The sequence below is a fragment of the Sus scrofa genome, chromosome 1 (assembly GCF_054392235.1).
Source record: "Sus scrofa isolate SSC_HxYL_T2T_F1_AM1 chromosome 1, Sscrofa_HxYL_maternal_Yorkshire_Landrace_v2.0, whole genome shotgun sequence".
Taxonomy (NCBI): Eukaryota; Metazoa; Chordata; class Mammalia; order Artiodactyla; family Suidae; genus Sus; species Sus scrofa.
In genome coordinates, this window is record NC_139383.1 from 130,779,999 (window position 1) to 130,795,730 (window position 15,732).

The following is a 15,732-nucleotide window of genomic DNA, read 5'->3' on the forward strand; positions in this document are numbered from 1 at the left end:
CGTTGCTGTGGCCCTGGCGTAGGCTGGCAGCTGTAGCTCCAACTAGACCCCTAGCCTGGGAACCTCCATATGCCATAGGTGCGGCCCTAAAAGGACAAAAAAAAAAAAGAGGATCTGGCATTGCGGTGAGCTGTGGTGTAGGTTGCAGACGTGGCTTGGATCCTGTGTTGCTGTGGCTGTGGTGTAGGCCGCCACTGACACTCCAATTTGACCCCTAGCCTGGCAAGCTCCATATGCTGAGGGTGCAGCCTTAAAGAGACAAAAAGACCCCACTAAAAAATGGTTTACATTAGATTATAAGATTTTTAAAGAAGTAATAAAGTAATTAAAGATGGAATTTATTACAGTGGTTTTTCTTCTCAAGAAAAAGGGAGTATCAAACTGGATGGCATCAGTTCCCATGGTGGCTTAGCAGAAGTGAACCCAGCTAGTATTCATGAGAATGCAGCTTTGATCCCTGGCCCCACTCAGTGTGTTAAGGCTGAGCTGTGTTGCCATGAGCTGTGCTGTAGGTTGCAGACGTGGTCCAGATCTGACTTTGCAGCTGTGGCATAGTCTGGCAGTTGCAGCTCCAGTTTTACCCCTTAGCCTGGGAACTTCCATATGCATCACCTGTAGCCCTAAAAAGCCAACCCCCCCGCCCAAACAAAAAACAAAACCACCTAGGTGGAATTCAGTACCTTACACATAATGTAGCATACACATAATATGTTTTCAGTAAGATTTTTAACATTCATTAAAACTTATTCAATTGAATTTTAGGCTTCTCCATTTGCTTGTGGAAAAATTATTTGCTACACAAAAAAGCTACCTTTACTGCTAAGCCTTTAATTGATTTTATTTAAATCTAACAGTATCTCTGAGGATTAACTATATAGATAACTAAGTAAACTGAGGACTCAACCTGGAGCTGTGGTCCCAGCAGTCAATTCTGTTGTCCTAATGCAACTGAATTCCTCTAAGGGTCAGAATCATCCTACTGTGATGTTCATGGTTCCTATCCTGCGAGAATCAGGAGTGAAATTACTGTATATTTTTTTCTGTCTTTTTAGGGCCTCACCTGCAGCATATGGAAGTTCCCAGGCTAGGAGTCCAATTGGAACTTCAAGCTGCCGCTACACAGCAGCCACAGCAATGCCAGATCTGACCTAAACCACAGCTCATCACAATGCCGGATCCTTAACCCACTGAGTGGCCAGAGATCGAATTGAATCAAGGATACTAGTTTGGCTTGTTACCACTGAGCCATAACAGGACTCCTACATTTTGGTATTTTTGTCATTTTTTACTAATTATCTTGACAAGAAAATTAGAGCATCTATGATTTTGGTCTTACTTGATCTCACATGTATTTTCTTTCATTAGTTTTTCAATGTTAGAACCACTGTTCCTTTTTATAACTATATATATATATATATATATATTTTTTTTTTTTTTTTGGCTTTTTAGGTTCGCACCTGCACCATATGGAGGTTCCCAGGCTAGGAGTCCAATCAGAGATGTAGCTGCCAGCCTACACCACAGCCACAGCAACGTAGGATCCAAGCCGTGTCTGCAACCTACACCACAGCTCATGGCAATGCCGGATCCTTAACCCACTGAGCGAGGCCTGGTATCGAACTTGCAACCTCATGGTTCTTAGTTGGATTCTTTTCTGCTGTGCCACAATGGGAATTCTGATATAGTAAATATTTTGTATTGCCCATTCTGCTAACTTGAAATGAAAATTCATAGTTAATATTATTTGTCTGTGTATTTCTAAAAATCGTTATGATGCCCTAATTATAATATAAAGGATAAGTAGAAAGAAAGAAACTACAGTAAAATGTATATCTTAGTATTTAAGTACTGTAGTAGATTACACTAGATGAAACAAGAGGTAGTCAAATGCTTGCACCAGTACATAGAATCACTGTGACTGTGATAGCTGTGAAAGCTGATTATACAGTGTTATATTGGTGATTCAGATACCCAAGTAGCATTGGCATTGGTGAAATGATTTTCCAAAATGGTAAAAAAAAAAAACTCTTAGTAAAGTTCTGAATAAAACAAAGATTTATAGCATGATCATGTTCTAGAAAATTGGAGGTGCATTAATACTATTGGAGAATATATTTTGTGTACTTATTAATTAAGTTCTAGTCTTAGACATATTCAGTGGGACCTTTGAGAGTCATCCAGAGATGTGACAATTCTTTGCCATACCAGATTATTCCCTGCATTGCCAGACCTTTAATATCCCTGGCACTTACCCTTTAATTGCTTGTAAAGCCTTCATCCCCACCAAAATTCCTCTGTATATAGCCCAAGGACCCTCTAGGGGGCAGTACTGCTACCACTGAGAATTGCAGATTTAGAAGTATCTAGCTCCATTAATCTACTACACACCTATGTTGCTTGTGGAATTTGAAAACTACAGTAACTGAAGCATCTTAGGTCCTTAAATATGTTTTAAATAAGAAAATTGCAGAATTGTGGCAGAAGTTGATTTGGTCAAATGCATTATTGTTTTGTTTCAGTTCTTATAAGCATATCAGTAGATTTGCTGTTTTAGGAGTGCCCATGGTGGCGCAGCAAAAGGAATCCAGCTAGGAACCATGAGGTTGCAGGTTCGATCCCTGGCCTCGCTCAGTGGGTTAAGGATCTGGCATTGCCGTGAGCTGTGGTGTAGGTCACAGACATGGCTTGGATCCCATGTTGCTGTGGCTGTGGTGTAGGCGGGCAGCTGTAGCTCCAGTTCGACCCCTAGTCTGGGAACCCCCACATGCCATGGGTTCAGCCCTAAAAAGCCAAAAAAAACAAAAAAACAAAAAAACCCCCCACATTTTAAATTAGGAAGATAGGAATTCCTGCTGTGGCTCAGCAGTAACACACCTGACTAGTATCCATGAGGATGTGGGTTTGATCCCTGGCCTTGCTCAGTGGGTTAAGGATCTGTTCTTGCTGTAGCGGTGGCCAGTGCTGGCAGCTCCAGTTCTGATTTGACCCCTAGCCTGGGAACTTCCATATGCTACAGGTGTGGCCTAAAGAGGAAAAAAAAAAAAAAAATTAGGAAAATAATAAAATATTGTAGAAACTTTGTGAAATGGAGGCAAATTTTCCCATAATCATACCACCCTAACAATTGTTAATACTTTCAGTATTTTGTTTGTATGTGCATTATTTTGACATTCAAAAATTAGTTTTGTATCTTTTCACTTAACATGGCCTAACTTTTTTATGTTACTACATAACTTCAAAACTATTATTTTAAATTACTACCTCCTATTCTGGTAAGATTCCACAATTTAACTATTTTTCTACCTTTAGTTTGTTCACATTATAAAAACATACACGTATATATTTCTTATCTGTTTCAGTATATTGTCGTTTTTCCTTAAGGTTGGGTCTTCGTAAGTGGCGTCATTTAATTAGGCTTGAACATTTTTGTAACTTGTTAAATATTAGCAAATTGACTTTAAAAATTATTTAATTCACATTTTTTGAGCATCACTCATGCTGAACGTTTTTACTCTTGTGAATTATGTTTTTTCTTTTGGAAAGTATGTAGTCATACCCTTTGACTATTGAGCTGTTTAGTACTTGGAGTTTATTTTTTTCTCTATTAATTTTGAGTCAGACTCTTTCTTTTTTTTTCCTCTTTTTTTTAAGGGCTGAACCTGTGGCATATGAAAGTTCCCTGGCTAGGGGTCAAATGGAAGCTGCAGCTGCCCACCTACACCACAGCTATGGCAACACCAGATCTGAGCCACATCTACAAGCTGTGCTGCTGATCCACAACAGGAAGTGGAGTCAGACTTTTTAAATAATTAAAATATTAATGTTTTTTGGAGTTCCTGCTGTAACTGAGCAGTAACAAACCCACCTGGTAGTCATGAGGATGCTGGTTCTATCCTGGCCGTATCGGTGAGTTAAGGATCCGGCATTGCCATGAGGTGTGGTGTAGGTCGCAGATGTGGCTTGGATATGTGGTGTTGCCGTGGCTGTGGTGTAGGCCAGCAGCTGCAGCTTCCATTCGACCCCTAGCCTAGGAACTTTCATATGCCACACCTAAAGCCCTAAAAAGCAAAAAAAAAAAAAAAAAAAAAGTTTCTTACATTAATTTTTATGCTGTCTTTGATTTTAGTTTGATTTTTATATATTTTTATGAGACGACATTTATCTACTTGTAGAAGATAGTATGTGTTGTGAAGGAAAGAACATGGGATGGAGAGTCAAGAAATCAGGGTTGTAGAAGGAGGTATAATATTTTATATCTGACAAAGAACTCATATCTGAAATGTATGTAAGAATGCTTACAAATCTTTAAGAAACAGGAAGAAAACCCAATTTCTAAAGAATGAGGAAGAAGAGTTCCTGTTGTGGCTCAGAGGTAATGGACCTGACTAGTATCCGTGAGGATGTGGGTTTGGTCCCTGGCCTCACTCAGTGGGTTAAGGATCTGGGGTTGTGATGAGCTGTGGTGTAGGTTGCAGACATGGCTCAGATCCTGCATTGCTGTGGCTGTGATGTAGGCCAGCAGCTGCAGCTCCGATTTGACCCCTGGCCTGGGAACCTCCTTATGTCACAGGTGTGGCCCTAAATTAAATAAATAAATGAATGAGGAAGAGCCCTAAACCATCACCTTATAAAAGATATCCAGATGTCTAAACCATCTGTTGAATGAATGCAAAATGATTTTATATTGCTGTGTAAGACATATTTAACAATGTATATTTGGAGGAAAGACTTAACTTTGTTGTAAAACCAGATTAATATTAAATTTTGGTCATCCATAGTATAGACACTATATTTGTCAGTATGACCAGTTTAGATTTTACTGTACTTCTGTAGAAGTCATTTGTTTTTCCCCTTATCCTGCCTTTAGTAGGAAATTACTATTGCAGATTCTTTGCTTATTGAATAGGATGTTAATACATATCCATCTGGAATGTATTCCCTAGGGAAAATCTTTCATTAGAGAACAGTAATGTCTTTTGATCATAGAGCTTTTAGTGAGATGAAGGAGTATTTTGAATTCCAGTGACTCCATCATGGTGCAAATCAGAGAATGGGAGGAAAAAGGAAAGGAAATCAGAAATTCAAGGGTGAAAATGTTGTGAATGTCACAAAAAAGCATATAACCCTCCATCCCCCCATAAAACCCACAAGTGCGTGTGATTGTTTTTCTCATTCTTCACTATAGGATATATTATGAATTATTTGTATCCTTACAAATAGAACAACTCTAAGAAATTCTCTCTTGTCTAGTGATGAATGCCTGGACATAAACATCTCACCTTGTCATTGTGTTAGCCTCCCAATATTAACATCTATTCCCGGTGATTCTTTATGTTTGTTTTTTTTGTGTGTGTTGGGGAATGTACTATAAAAAAATACAGTAATTTAAGCACAAACTTGGGTTCTTGCGGGGACATCTTTTATCAACCTCTGATCAACCCTTTTAGATTTCGTAACACCTCTAATTATGTGATGTATCCTGTCCTTTTCTGTTATAAGTAACCTCCCTAAGCTCTGTCTGTCACCGTCCCTCTCCTTGAGTAATACGTATTCATACCAGATTGGGATACGCTAATCAACCTGACATTCTTCTCTTATAGTTTATTTCCCCTTGACTCAAAGAGTATTCACTTTTTAAGACAAATTAGCACCCCAGGTACATTTTTTCTGGTGTAAATTTCAGGCTTTCCATATCTTCCCTTTCCTACGAGCTTCAAATTCTACCTGTTTGTGTTTCCTCCAGATTCCATATAATACATTGAATGGTCTTTCTGGATTTGACAACTTTCTTCTAGAACTGTCATCCCTTGAATTTGAGCATTTCTGAGACATTCAAATCTTTCTTCCCACAGGTGCTCCTATCATGATCTTTCCCTAACACATATTTCAATATTTCTTTTTCAGGACACCCACCCCCGCCCCCACCAAACACACACACCCTAGGCTGCTATGGTAGTCTTTTCAGATTTCTTGTATTCAAGATACTAGGCAGACTTACTTTCTAGGTTCTTAGTGAGATACATACTCTATTGATAATACAATTAGACTCTCTTTTCATTATTTTCTTTGAAAGGAATTGTGCCTTTTCTGAAAGAACTTCCATGTGCATTGCCTGTACATGTTAAAAATACTTATTTCTGGGAGTTCCCACTGTGGCACAGTGGGTTAAGAATCCAACTGCAGCGGCTTGAGAGGCGTGGGTTCATTCCCCTTCCCAGTGCAGTAAGTTAAAGGATCTGGTGTTGCCACAGATGTGGCCTGGGGCACAGCTGTGGTTTGGATTCAGTCCCTGGCCTGGGAATGTCCATATGCCATGGGTAGGACCTTAAAAAAATAATAATTATAAAATAAATAAAAATACTTATTTTCAAATTCTGAGCACATTTACTGTTAGAAAAAAGTCACAGTAGGTTTATTTAGTATGAATACTATTTAAAAAGGACAATATATTTACCTTATTTCTACTTACATTTGTGAAAAACTCTATTGCTACAACTCCTCCAGTGAAAACAGTTTCCAGTTTTTAATTTTAGACAGCTTTCTGTACCACTTACCTCTTCTATCTTTTACCAGCTATGTTTGGAGAATTCAGATTAATCTTATTATCCTAGGTAATAAGATTAATTTAGGAAAGAAAAATCTATTTCCGAAATTCAAATGTAAATTTTTTGTATGAGCTGTAGTTTCAGGTTAATAATACACCACTCTGTGAATAATTGAAAATTGACTTATTAATAAAGATAGAAGGGAAAAAAGTTATGTCATAACATATAAATGGAGATGTTAAATTCATCTATGTTTTGTTTAGATGTCCCTGGTAGATTTGGGAAAGAAGCTTTTAGAAGCAGCACGAGCAGGTCAAGATGATGAAGTTCGTATTTTGATGGCTAATGGAGCTCCTTTTACTACAGACTGGGTAAAGAATGATTTTAATGTTGTGGGATTTTTCTTCTTCTCATTTTTGAGTTTTTCCAGTGAAAAGTTTAGTCAGTATTGTGCTTACTGTAAGTGGTGAAAAATTAACTTTTCTTTTAAACGATGGAGTTCACTAATGCAGGATGAATGTAAAATGTAGCCACTTTGGATTTAATTTAAAAGCCTTATAAATAGCACAGGTAGAATTTATAATTTAGAAAACAACAAATTTGGAGTTAATGTTATAATTGATTCTAAAAAGAAAAGGATATTTATTTGCATTTCAATTGATACTTGTAAAACTATTGTAAATGTGTAACCCAGAAAGAAGAAAGGAATGGGAAAGAGTTCTTCTTAGTAACTACAGAAGGCAGTTGTGAAGAAGACAAAAATCACAATTCTACTTAATTCCGCAAGTAAATAAAAGATAGTTTTGGGAACATGGAGGGTTAGGAGTCTAGATTAACTCCTCCACTGGTAACAACTAAAAATTCTAGAGTTTTGATTTTGTTTTTGGCTTACTTGTTCCATGTCCTCCCCGTCATATATTTTTTTTTTCATTCAAAACAAAACAACTTTTTTTAGTATGAAAAATTTCAAACCTGTATCAACCCCTGCATACCTTTTATCCAGCTTTAAAAGTTATCAAATCATGATGCATCTTGTTTCCTCTATAACCCCATTTACATTCTTTGTATTATATTATTTTAAAACAAATTTAAGGAACCATTTTATTTCATCCATATATTTCAGCATCTGTCTTTAAAAGATAAAGATTTTTTTGACTAAATATTAAAAAAAAATCAACTTAAGGGCACTGATGAATTATAAAGTAAAGGATTTTCAACCTGCAAAACTAAGTGAAGGCCAGAACCCAGAGAAATTTCACCCTTAGAACATTTGCTAAACTCTGTAAATTTGCCTGTTGGTTTTTCCACCTCCCTGGCATAAGTTACTGAAAACTGCTTGTAGAGAGAAGTCTCCTAGGAGATCCTTTCCCCATAGTTCTGGAATCTCAAAGAGATGTACCTTCACTCTAAGAGTAAAGCAGAAATAGCCCCTCTCTCCTCCTACTTGATCCTACCTCTGTTTTTAGGGTACTTCAAGGAAAATGAATTGGCTTGAACCAAGGTACCAGATGGAGAGAGGAAAAAAATTTGTTGATGAGAATTTGGAGTCTAAAGTCATCTTTTGCACACAGTTGTGGCCTGATCTCATAAATACTTGTGTTTCGTGCACAACTATGAACTGAAAAGTGAATTTAAAGTGATCATTGGATTAGAGATTACCCCAGATTTCTGACACAAGCAAATGAATATCCTTTCAGGATGAACCTATCTTCATCCCAGGCTTCTTATCCACAAATTAAATTCCAAGGGAAATGAAGAGTCAAAAATAACTGAACACATAGAGACACAAGGCAACTTGGACAATAACCCACTGAAATAGTGGACAACAAAGGCACACCTATAAGGAGTCAGATAGATTTTAATAGTGGATTAGGGACAGTTGAAGAGAAAATTAACAAACTAAAAGAGAAGAAAAGTTGTCCAGAGTGCAGACAGAGAAAAATAGATAGAAAATATAAAAGATGTCAGGAGTCATGAAGGCTACTGTGTGAGAAAGTCTTAAAATATATGTAATCATAAATCTACCAGGAGAGTGAGAATAGGGATGAAATCATTTTAAAAGATAATGGTTTTGATTTTTCCAAGACTGATGAAAATTGGTAGCTGACAGATTCAAATAGCCCAGCAATTTCCAGCAGGATCAATAAAATAGTAATAAAACAATCTATATCTAGATACATCATAGTGATCCTATAGTGTATCAAGACAAAAAGAGCCTTCAAAATGATATAATCACCTCACACCTGTCAAAATGATTATCATCAAAATGTCTACAAATAAGAAATGTTGGCAAGGATGTGGAGAAAAGGGAACCCTTGTGCATATTGGTGGGAATGTAAATTGGTACAGCCACTATGGAAAATGGTATGGAGGGTCCACATAGAACTAAAAATAGAACTACCATATGATCCAGCAGTTTCATTCCTAGGCATATATCTGAAAAAAATGAAAACTGTAATTTGAAAAGATACATGCGCCCCAATGTTCATAGAAGCCCTGTTTCATATCTGTGCAACCCAAGTGTCCATCAACAAACAGATGGATAAAGAAGATGTGTACATACACACGCACACACACAAACACGTGGGTGTGGGGGAGAGGGGAGAGAGGAGTATTACTCAGCTACAAAAAAGAATGAAATTCTGCCATTTGCAGCAATGTAGATGGATCTGGAGAGTATTATGCTTAGTAAAATAGGTCAGAGAAAGAAAAATACTGTATGATGCTACTTATTTGTGGAATCTAAAAAATTTTTAAAATTGTATATAGCAAAACAGAAACTGGACTCACAGATACTGAAAACAAACTAGTGGTTACCAGTGGGGAGAGGAAAGAAGGGAGGGACAAAATAGGAGTATGGGATTAAGAGATACAAACTACTGTGTATAAAATAGATAAGCAACAAGGATATATTGTATAGCACAAGGAATTATAGCCATTATTTTGTAATAAATTTCTGTGGAGTATAATCTATAAAAATATGGAATCACTGTGCTGTACACCTGAAACTAATATAATATTGTAACTTAACTATACCTCAATTAAATAGAAGTATGCATATATGTGAATCCTGGAAAAAAAAAAGACAAAAAGATTTTAGGAAGGATTAGTATCGGAGTTCCTGTGGTGACTCAGTGGTAACGAACCCTACTAGTATCCATGAGTATGTGGGTTCTATTCCTGGCCTTGCTCAGTGGGTTAAGAATCTGGCATTACAGTGAGCTGTGGTGTAGTTTGCAGACATGGCTCGGATCTGTATTGCTGTGGCTATGGCATAGGCAGGCAGCTGCAGCTCTGATTTGACCCCTAGCCTGGGAACATCCATATGCCACGGGTGCAGCCTTAAAAAAAGACAGGAAAAAAAAAAAAAAAAGATTAGTGAAGATTAGTGTCCATAGTTCATAAGGATGCCCATGATAGTAATGAAAAACAAGACAGAGGAGATTGTATACATGACTTGATATGCTACTTTACTAAAGAGAAAGTTTGAATGACCAGTAAACATAAAAAGATGCGCAGCTATTTAATAACTAGGCAAATGCAGAGTAAAATCTTGAAATACTGTTACATAGCCATTAGGATTTCCCGCTGTGGCTCAGTGGAAACGAACCCGACTAATATCCATGAGGATGTGGTTTTGATCCCTGGCCTTGCTCAGTGGGTTTAAGGATCCAGCATTGCTGTGTGTTGTGGTGTAGGTTGCTGATGTGGCTTGGATCCTGCATTGCTGTGGCTGTGGTGTAGGTTGGCAACTATAGCTTCAGTTAGAACCCTAGCCTGGAAAATTCCATATGCTGTGGGTGCGGCCCTAAAAAGACAAAAAAAAAAATAAAAATAAAAAAGAATATAGAAAGGACCAGTTATACAAAAGTATAATAGAGCATGGAGAAAGAAAGGATTATTTAAGAATCTTTTTTTGATCACCTGGAATAACTTTCCCATAAAAATACAAGGTTTTTAATAGTAATAAAATAATTATTCCCAGGATAAATGATTTCCATTTTTACCATGTATTGAGAGCACATGCTTAGCTTTATATTATAACTCTTACTTGTGTGACCTCAGGCAAATTAGTAACCTCTTTGTACCTTAGGTTCTTTTAGTGCCAAATGAGGATAGTAATAGTACCTACGTTACGAGGAAATTAAATGAGATAATAGGTGTAAAGTTCCTAGAATAGTGCTTGCTATGGAAAGTGCTTAAACAAAAACCTTAGTTTCTATTACAGTAATGGTCTTAGCAAATTTCATATTCTAGTGAACTTTCTTGGTTCATTAGAACTGAGTATCTTGGTCATCAGAAAGTTGTAGGGACAAATGCCTCTAAATGCATGTGATGTATTATAACTTAATTCTGATTTTCACCTATTAAAAATTATACCTCTGACAAGGCTCTTCGCAGTTTAGTATGTACTTCTGTTAAATATTATGAGTGTAGCCTTACTGTAATGGCTAGTCTACATGGAATGGATTTCAAGAGACCTGGGCTCTGTTTTGGCTCTTGTAACTTACCTTTGGTAAGTGTACCTCAGATCAGATCCTTCCCTTGGAAAATGACTATATGAACTCCTTTAAAAAGATCACTGAGGTGCTTTAATTTATTTTTAAGTCCTACAGAACAGTTTAATGTAAAAATGTACACTGTTAAATTTATTTCATATGAATTTCATAGTTGAAAATTTTTTGTGTGATTGTATGAGGAAAACATTTTAATACTCAAAAATTGCTCAAACTCTAATTATCTCTAATTCCTGATGAAATTAATTTTATTTAGGCTATTAATCTGATTAAACATAATAAAGCAAGTTTGAATTAAATGAAATATTGATTTTTCTTCCTCACTGAGAAATGAATGGGAATTCTTGAAAGCTTCTATGAAGAGATTGTGATCTGCAAAAATTATCCCTTTTCAGTTTTGAGTTACTTTGTAAACATTTGGTAGACAGATAACCTGTTTGCTATGAAAACAGAAAACATTAGAGAAAGTGGGAATAGAAGTGTATTAAAAATGACTCTAAATGTGGCTTTTTTTCTTGTATATAGCTGGGAACTTCTCCACTTCATTTGGCAGCACAGTACGGGCATTATTCCACCACAGAAGTACTACTTCGAGCTGGTGTAAGTAGGGATGCCAGAACCAAAGTTGACCGCACGCCACTGCATATGGCAGCTTCTGAGGGCCATGCCAGCATAGTAGAGGTTTTGCTTAAGGTATGTGTTCTCTTTTTAAACTTTGCTTTTGAAAGTAAACCCCCAGGGAGTTCCTGTTGTGGTTTTAGCAGAAACAAACCCGACTAGTATCCATGAGGACACAGGCCCTGACCTCGCTCGTTGGGTTGAGGATCCAGCATTGCCGTGAGCTGTAAGTATAGGTCATAGACGCAGCTCGAATCTGGTGTGGCTGTGGCATAGGCCAGCAGCTGTAGCTCCAATTCGACCCCTAGCCTGGGGGGTCGAATATAAGCATTCATTTGAATGAAGATTATCTTAAAGTTTTCTTTTGTGGGTAGAAAAAAAACTTCCTCTTTGTATGTTTTTATTTAAGTCAACCAGTTGATTTCTTAGGTCTTGGTCTTTGCTATGGTGAGGGACTAAAGTTTTGTTATTCTCAACACAGTTAAAATGCATAAAGAAGGGAATGTTAGGTTTTGATAATCAACAAACAAATAAATAATACAGACAGGATTTTTTTTGGCTTTTTAGGGCCACACTTGTGGCATGTGGTAGTTCCCAGGCTAGGGGTTGAATTGGAGCTACAGATGCGGGCCTACGCCACAGCCATAACAACACAGAATCCAAGCCGTGTCTGTGACCTACACCACAGCTCATGGCAATGTCGGATCTTTAACCCAAAGAGCGAGGCCAGGAATTGAACCTGCATCCTCACGGATCCTAGTTGGTTTCGTTAACTGCTGAGCCATGAAGGGAACTCCTAGGGCTTTTTCTTTAATCATTTAAATGCCAAGGAGAAAATTCTGAAACAGAGAGTGATAGATTTAGATAATCTTTTTTTTTTTTTTTTTTTCTTTTTAGGGCCACACCATGACATATGGAGGTTCCTACGCTAGGGGTCAAATCGGAGCCACAGCTGCTGGCGTGTGCCACAGCTACAGCAATTCAGGATCTGAACCATGTTTGCCACCTTACACCACAGCTCACGGCAATGCTGGATTCTTAACCCACTGAGTGAGGCCAAGGATCAAACCCACAACTCCGTGGTTCCTAGTCAGATTCCTTTCTGTTCACGGGAACTCCTATTTAGATACTCTTAATCTTTTTTATTCTAGCCTCTAGATTGTCTTATTCAAAAAACATAAAAGCCACAAAAATGAAGCACATGTAATTCTAGATATTCTATCAGCTGCATTAAAAAGGTAAAAAAAGGAGTTCCCGTCATGGCACAGTGGTTAACGAGTCTGACTAGGAACCATGAGGTTGCAGGTTCGATCCCTGGCCTTGCTCAGTGGGTTTAGGATCCAGCGTTGCTGTGAGCTGTGGTGTGGGTCACAGACACGGCTCGGTTCCCACGGCTCTGGCATAGGCCGGTGGCTACAGCTCTGATTAGACCCCTAGCCTGAGAATCTCCATATGCCATGGGAGTGGCCCAAGAAATGGCAAAAAGACAAAAAAAAAAAAAAGGTTAAAAAATTTTTTTTACTGTTTTATTTAACTCACGGTATGTGAAATATTATCATTTCAATATGGAATCAGTATAAAATTATTAATAAGTTACTTTATATCCTTTTTCTGATGTGAGGTCTTTGAATTCCAGTGTATATTTACAAACAGTATATCTTTATTCAGACTTGCTTTGTTTCAAGTGCTTTATTATACCCACATGTGTCTAGTGACAATCATAATAGATAGTATACTCTAGCTACCTTCCTGTTAATTCATTATATTGCACTGGTTTTGAAAGCAAAGGATGTTTTTCATATAAATAAGGAACTGGAGGGTTTGGGAGAAAGCTCATAGCTTTCCTTCACTTTTTATGCCATTCAAGCCCATCATGCTTATGGCTGGATGACTGAATAAGTAATTGGTATACTTCTAAGAAATTAGAAGGAAAGCAGTTCACAAAACCAGCATGATAAAAAACTGATTAAGTGACAGACGTGTGGTGATTCCTGGAACATGTAGATATTTCAATACACAAAAATAAAGAGTTGATGAAGTTAGTAGCAAATTCTTAGTTTAAAGCATGGTGGTTAGTATTTTCAATCAGGAATTCTTTAGGGAGTTCTCATCGTGGCTCTGTGGAAATGAATCTGACTAGTATCCATGAGGATGCCTGTTCAATCCCTGGCCTTGCTCAGTGGGTTAAGGATCCAGCATTGCTGTGAGCTGTGGTGTAGGTCGCAGACACGGTTTGGATCCGGTGTTGCTGTGGCTGTGGTGTAGGCCAGAGGCTACAGCTTTGATTTGACTCCTAGCCTTGAACTTCCATATGCCTCGGCTGCAGCCCTAAAAAAAGAGAAAAAAAGAAATCTCTATATCACATAATTTATAAATTTCTTACTCTGAAATATTTTTGTAGCATGGTGCTGATGTCAATGCCAAGGACATGTTGAAGATGACAGCTCTACATTGGGCCACAGAACATAATCATCAAGAAGTGGTGGAACTTTTAATCAAATATGGTGCTGATGTACACACGCAAAGTAAATTTTGTAAAACTGCATTTGATATTTCAATAGACAATGGGAACGAAGATTTAGCAGAGATACTACAGGTAACTTTTGACTTTAAGAAAATGAAAGGATCAGTCTTATGGATGATTTGAACTATATAGCTTGTAGCTTTTCATTTTAGACCTGGTTATTTTGGACAGGCTGTTCCTCTTTCACTTCCTCTTTGTTCATTAGTGTTGATTTTCCTGAGTGTAATATGACAGTCTTTGCATGTAACATTAGATAAAGTGATGACTTTCAATATTTTTAAGGTTCTGAATTCCCTCCTAGACATTTTATTCTATTAGTTGTTTTTATTGCATATTTGGTTGCCACATGGTTTTTCAAGTCTGTTATACTTCCACTAAAAAATTTTTTTAGCAACCATGATAATGTCCCCAGGGTGAGTGATGTAGTCTTCATCATTCTGATTGGTTTCTCTTATTTTTTTCACCATCCTCAAAAGATCTGTTTTTAAACACAGTTACTTAGGGCTTTGGCACAAGTTTTTGTAATAACCAACATTCCTTCTCTTTTCTTCAGCTAGACAACATTGATATATGTTACCTTCTTTACTTACTTCCTCTTCTTGCCTATCTTCTTGTTCTCCTTCCCTGTAGAATTCTTCTCTAAGACCATCTGGGTCTGTTGAACTTCAGCTAGCTACTTAAAAGATGTTATATGTTTAGGAAAATGAATGTTGCCATGCTTCTTCCAATTCTTTTACTCCTAAGAGTGCAGTTTGGGGCTTAGGGTTGAGGATGGAGAATAAGTAATTGGTAAGGACATGCTTTATATAGGTAGTGTTAATATTGCTGAATATAGTAGAGGACATACTTAAATTTCTATAGCCACAGAGCAGCATAATATCTTTCAACTGTGTTCTCCAAAAACCTTTCAGATAACCATTTCTCCTTGCGTGGGATTTTGCTGCTTTACCTAATAGGGAAGCTTTGGATATAAATCCATACCTGTATTTTACCACTATACTTTTGGTAGACTGTAAACAAAGATTGCCATTTATATTATATGGTTCTTCTTAGATTACAGGATGTTCCTTTATATTTTTGTTTGTACTCCATTGAAAGTCTGTGCTATATATTCTGGTTATAATTCTGAAATCATTGTGGTAATTTGTCCCCTAGATTGCTATGCAGAACCAAATCAACACAAACCCAGAGAGTCCCGACACTGTGACGATACATGCCGCCACACCGCAGTTTATCATTGGACCTGGAGGGGTGGTGAACCTAACAGGTCTGGTATCTTCAGAAAATTCATCCAAGGCAACAGGTATTGAGATGCATATAGGCTAGCGGTTGGGATTTTATGCTTTAGTAGGTATTCATCCTTTTAAGAAAGGACTTTGGAGAATGAGGGTAAGATTATATCAGTCACCTTGGTTTTCTTGGTTATAATTAGCAAAAAAACAAATTTTTATGAGACAGAATAAAGAAAGGTGATATTGCAAAACATACTGCAAAATTACCTTTCAAAGACTAATATTATCTGAGCTTG

At 37.3% G+C, this 15,732-nt stretch overlaps 1 protein-coding gene across 29 annotated transcripts in view; it reads left to right on the forward strand.

The window, feature by feature from the left end:
* The window catches only part of GABPB1 (GA binding protein transcription factor subunit beta 1), a 75,571-nt gene that overhangs the window by 35,487 nt on the left and 24,352 nt on the right, over positions 1-15,732 (forward strand). For 17 of the 29 annotated variants that reach the window (XM_013993008.3, XM_084970614.1, XM_021095701.2 and 14 more), the window contains 4 exons: positions 6,809-6,916; positions 11,588-11,755; positions 14,082-14,276; positions 15,360-15,507. In XM_013993008.3, coding sequence (XP_013848462.1) covers positions 6,809-6,916; positions 11,588-11,755; positions 14,082-14,276; positions 15,360-15,507 — 619 coding nt within the window. The remainder of the gene's footprint in view (positions 1-6,808; positions 6,917-11,587; positions 11,756-14,081; positions 14,277-15,359; positions 15,508-15,732) is intronic. The other 12 variants (XM_084970610.1, XM_084970622.1, XM_021095723.2 and 9 more) reach the window with 1 other exon arrangement.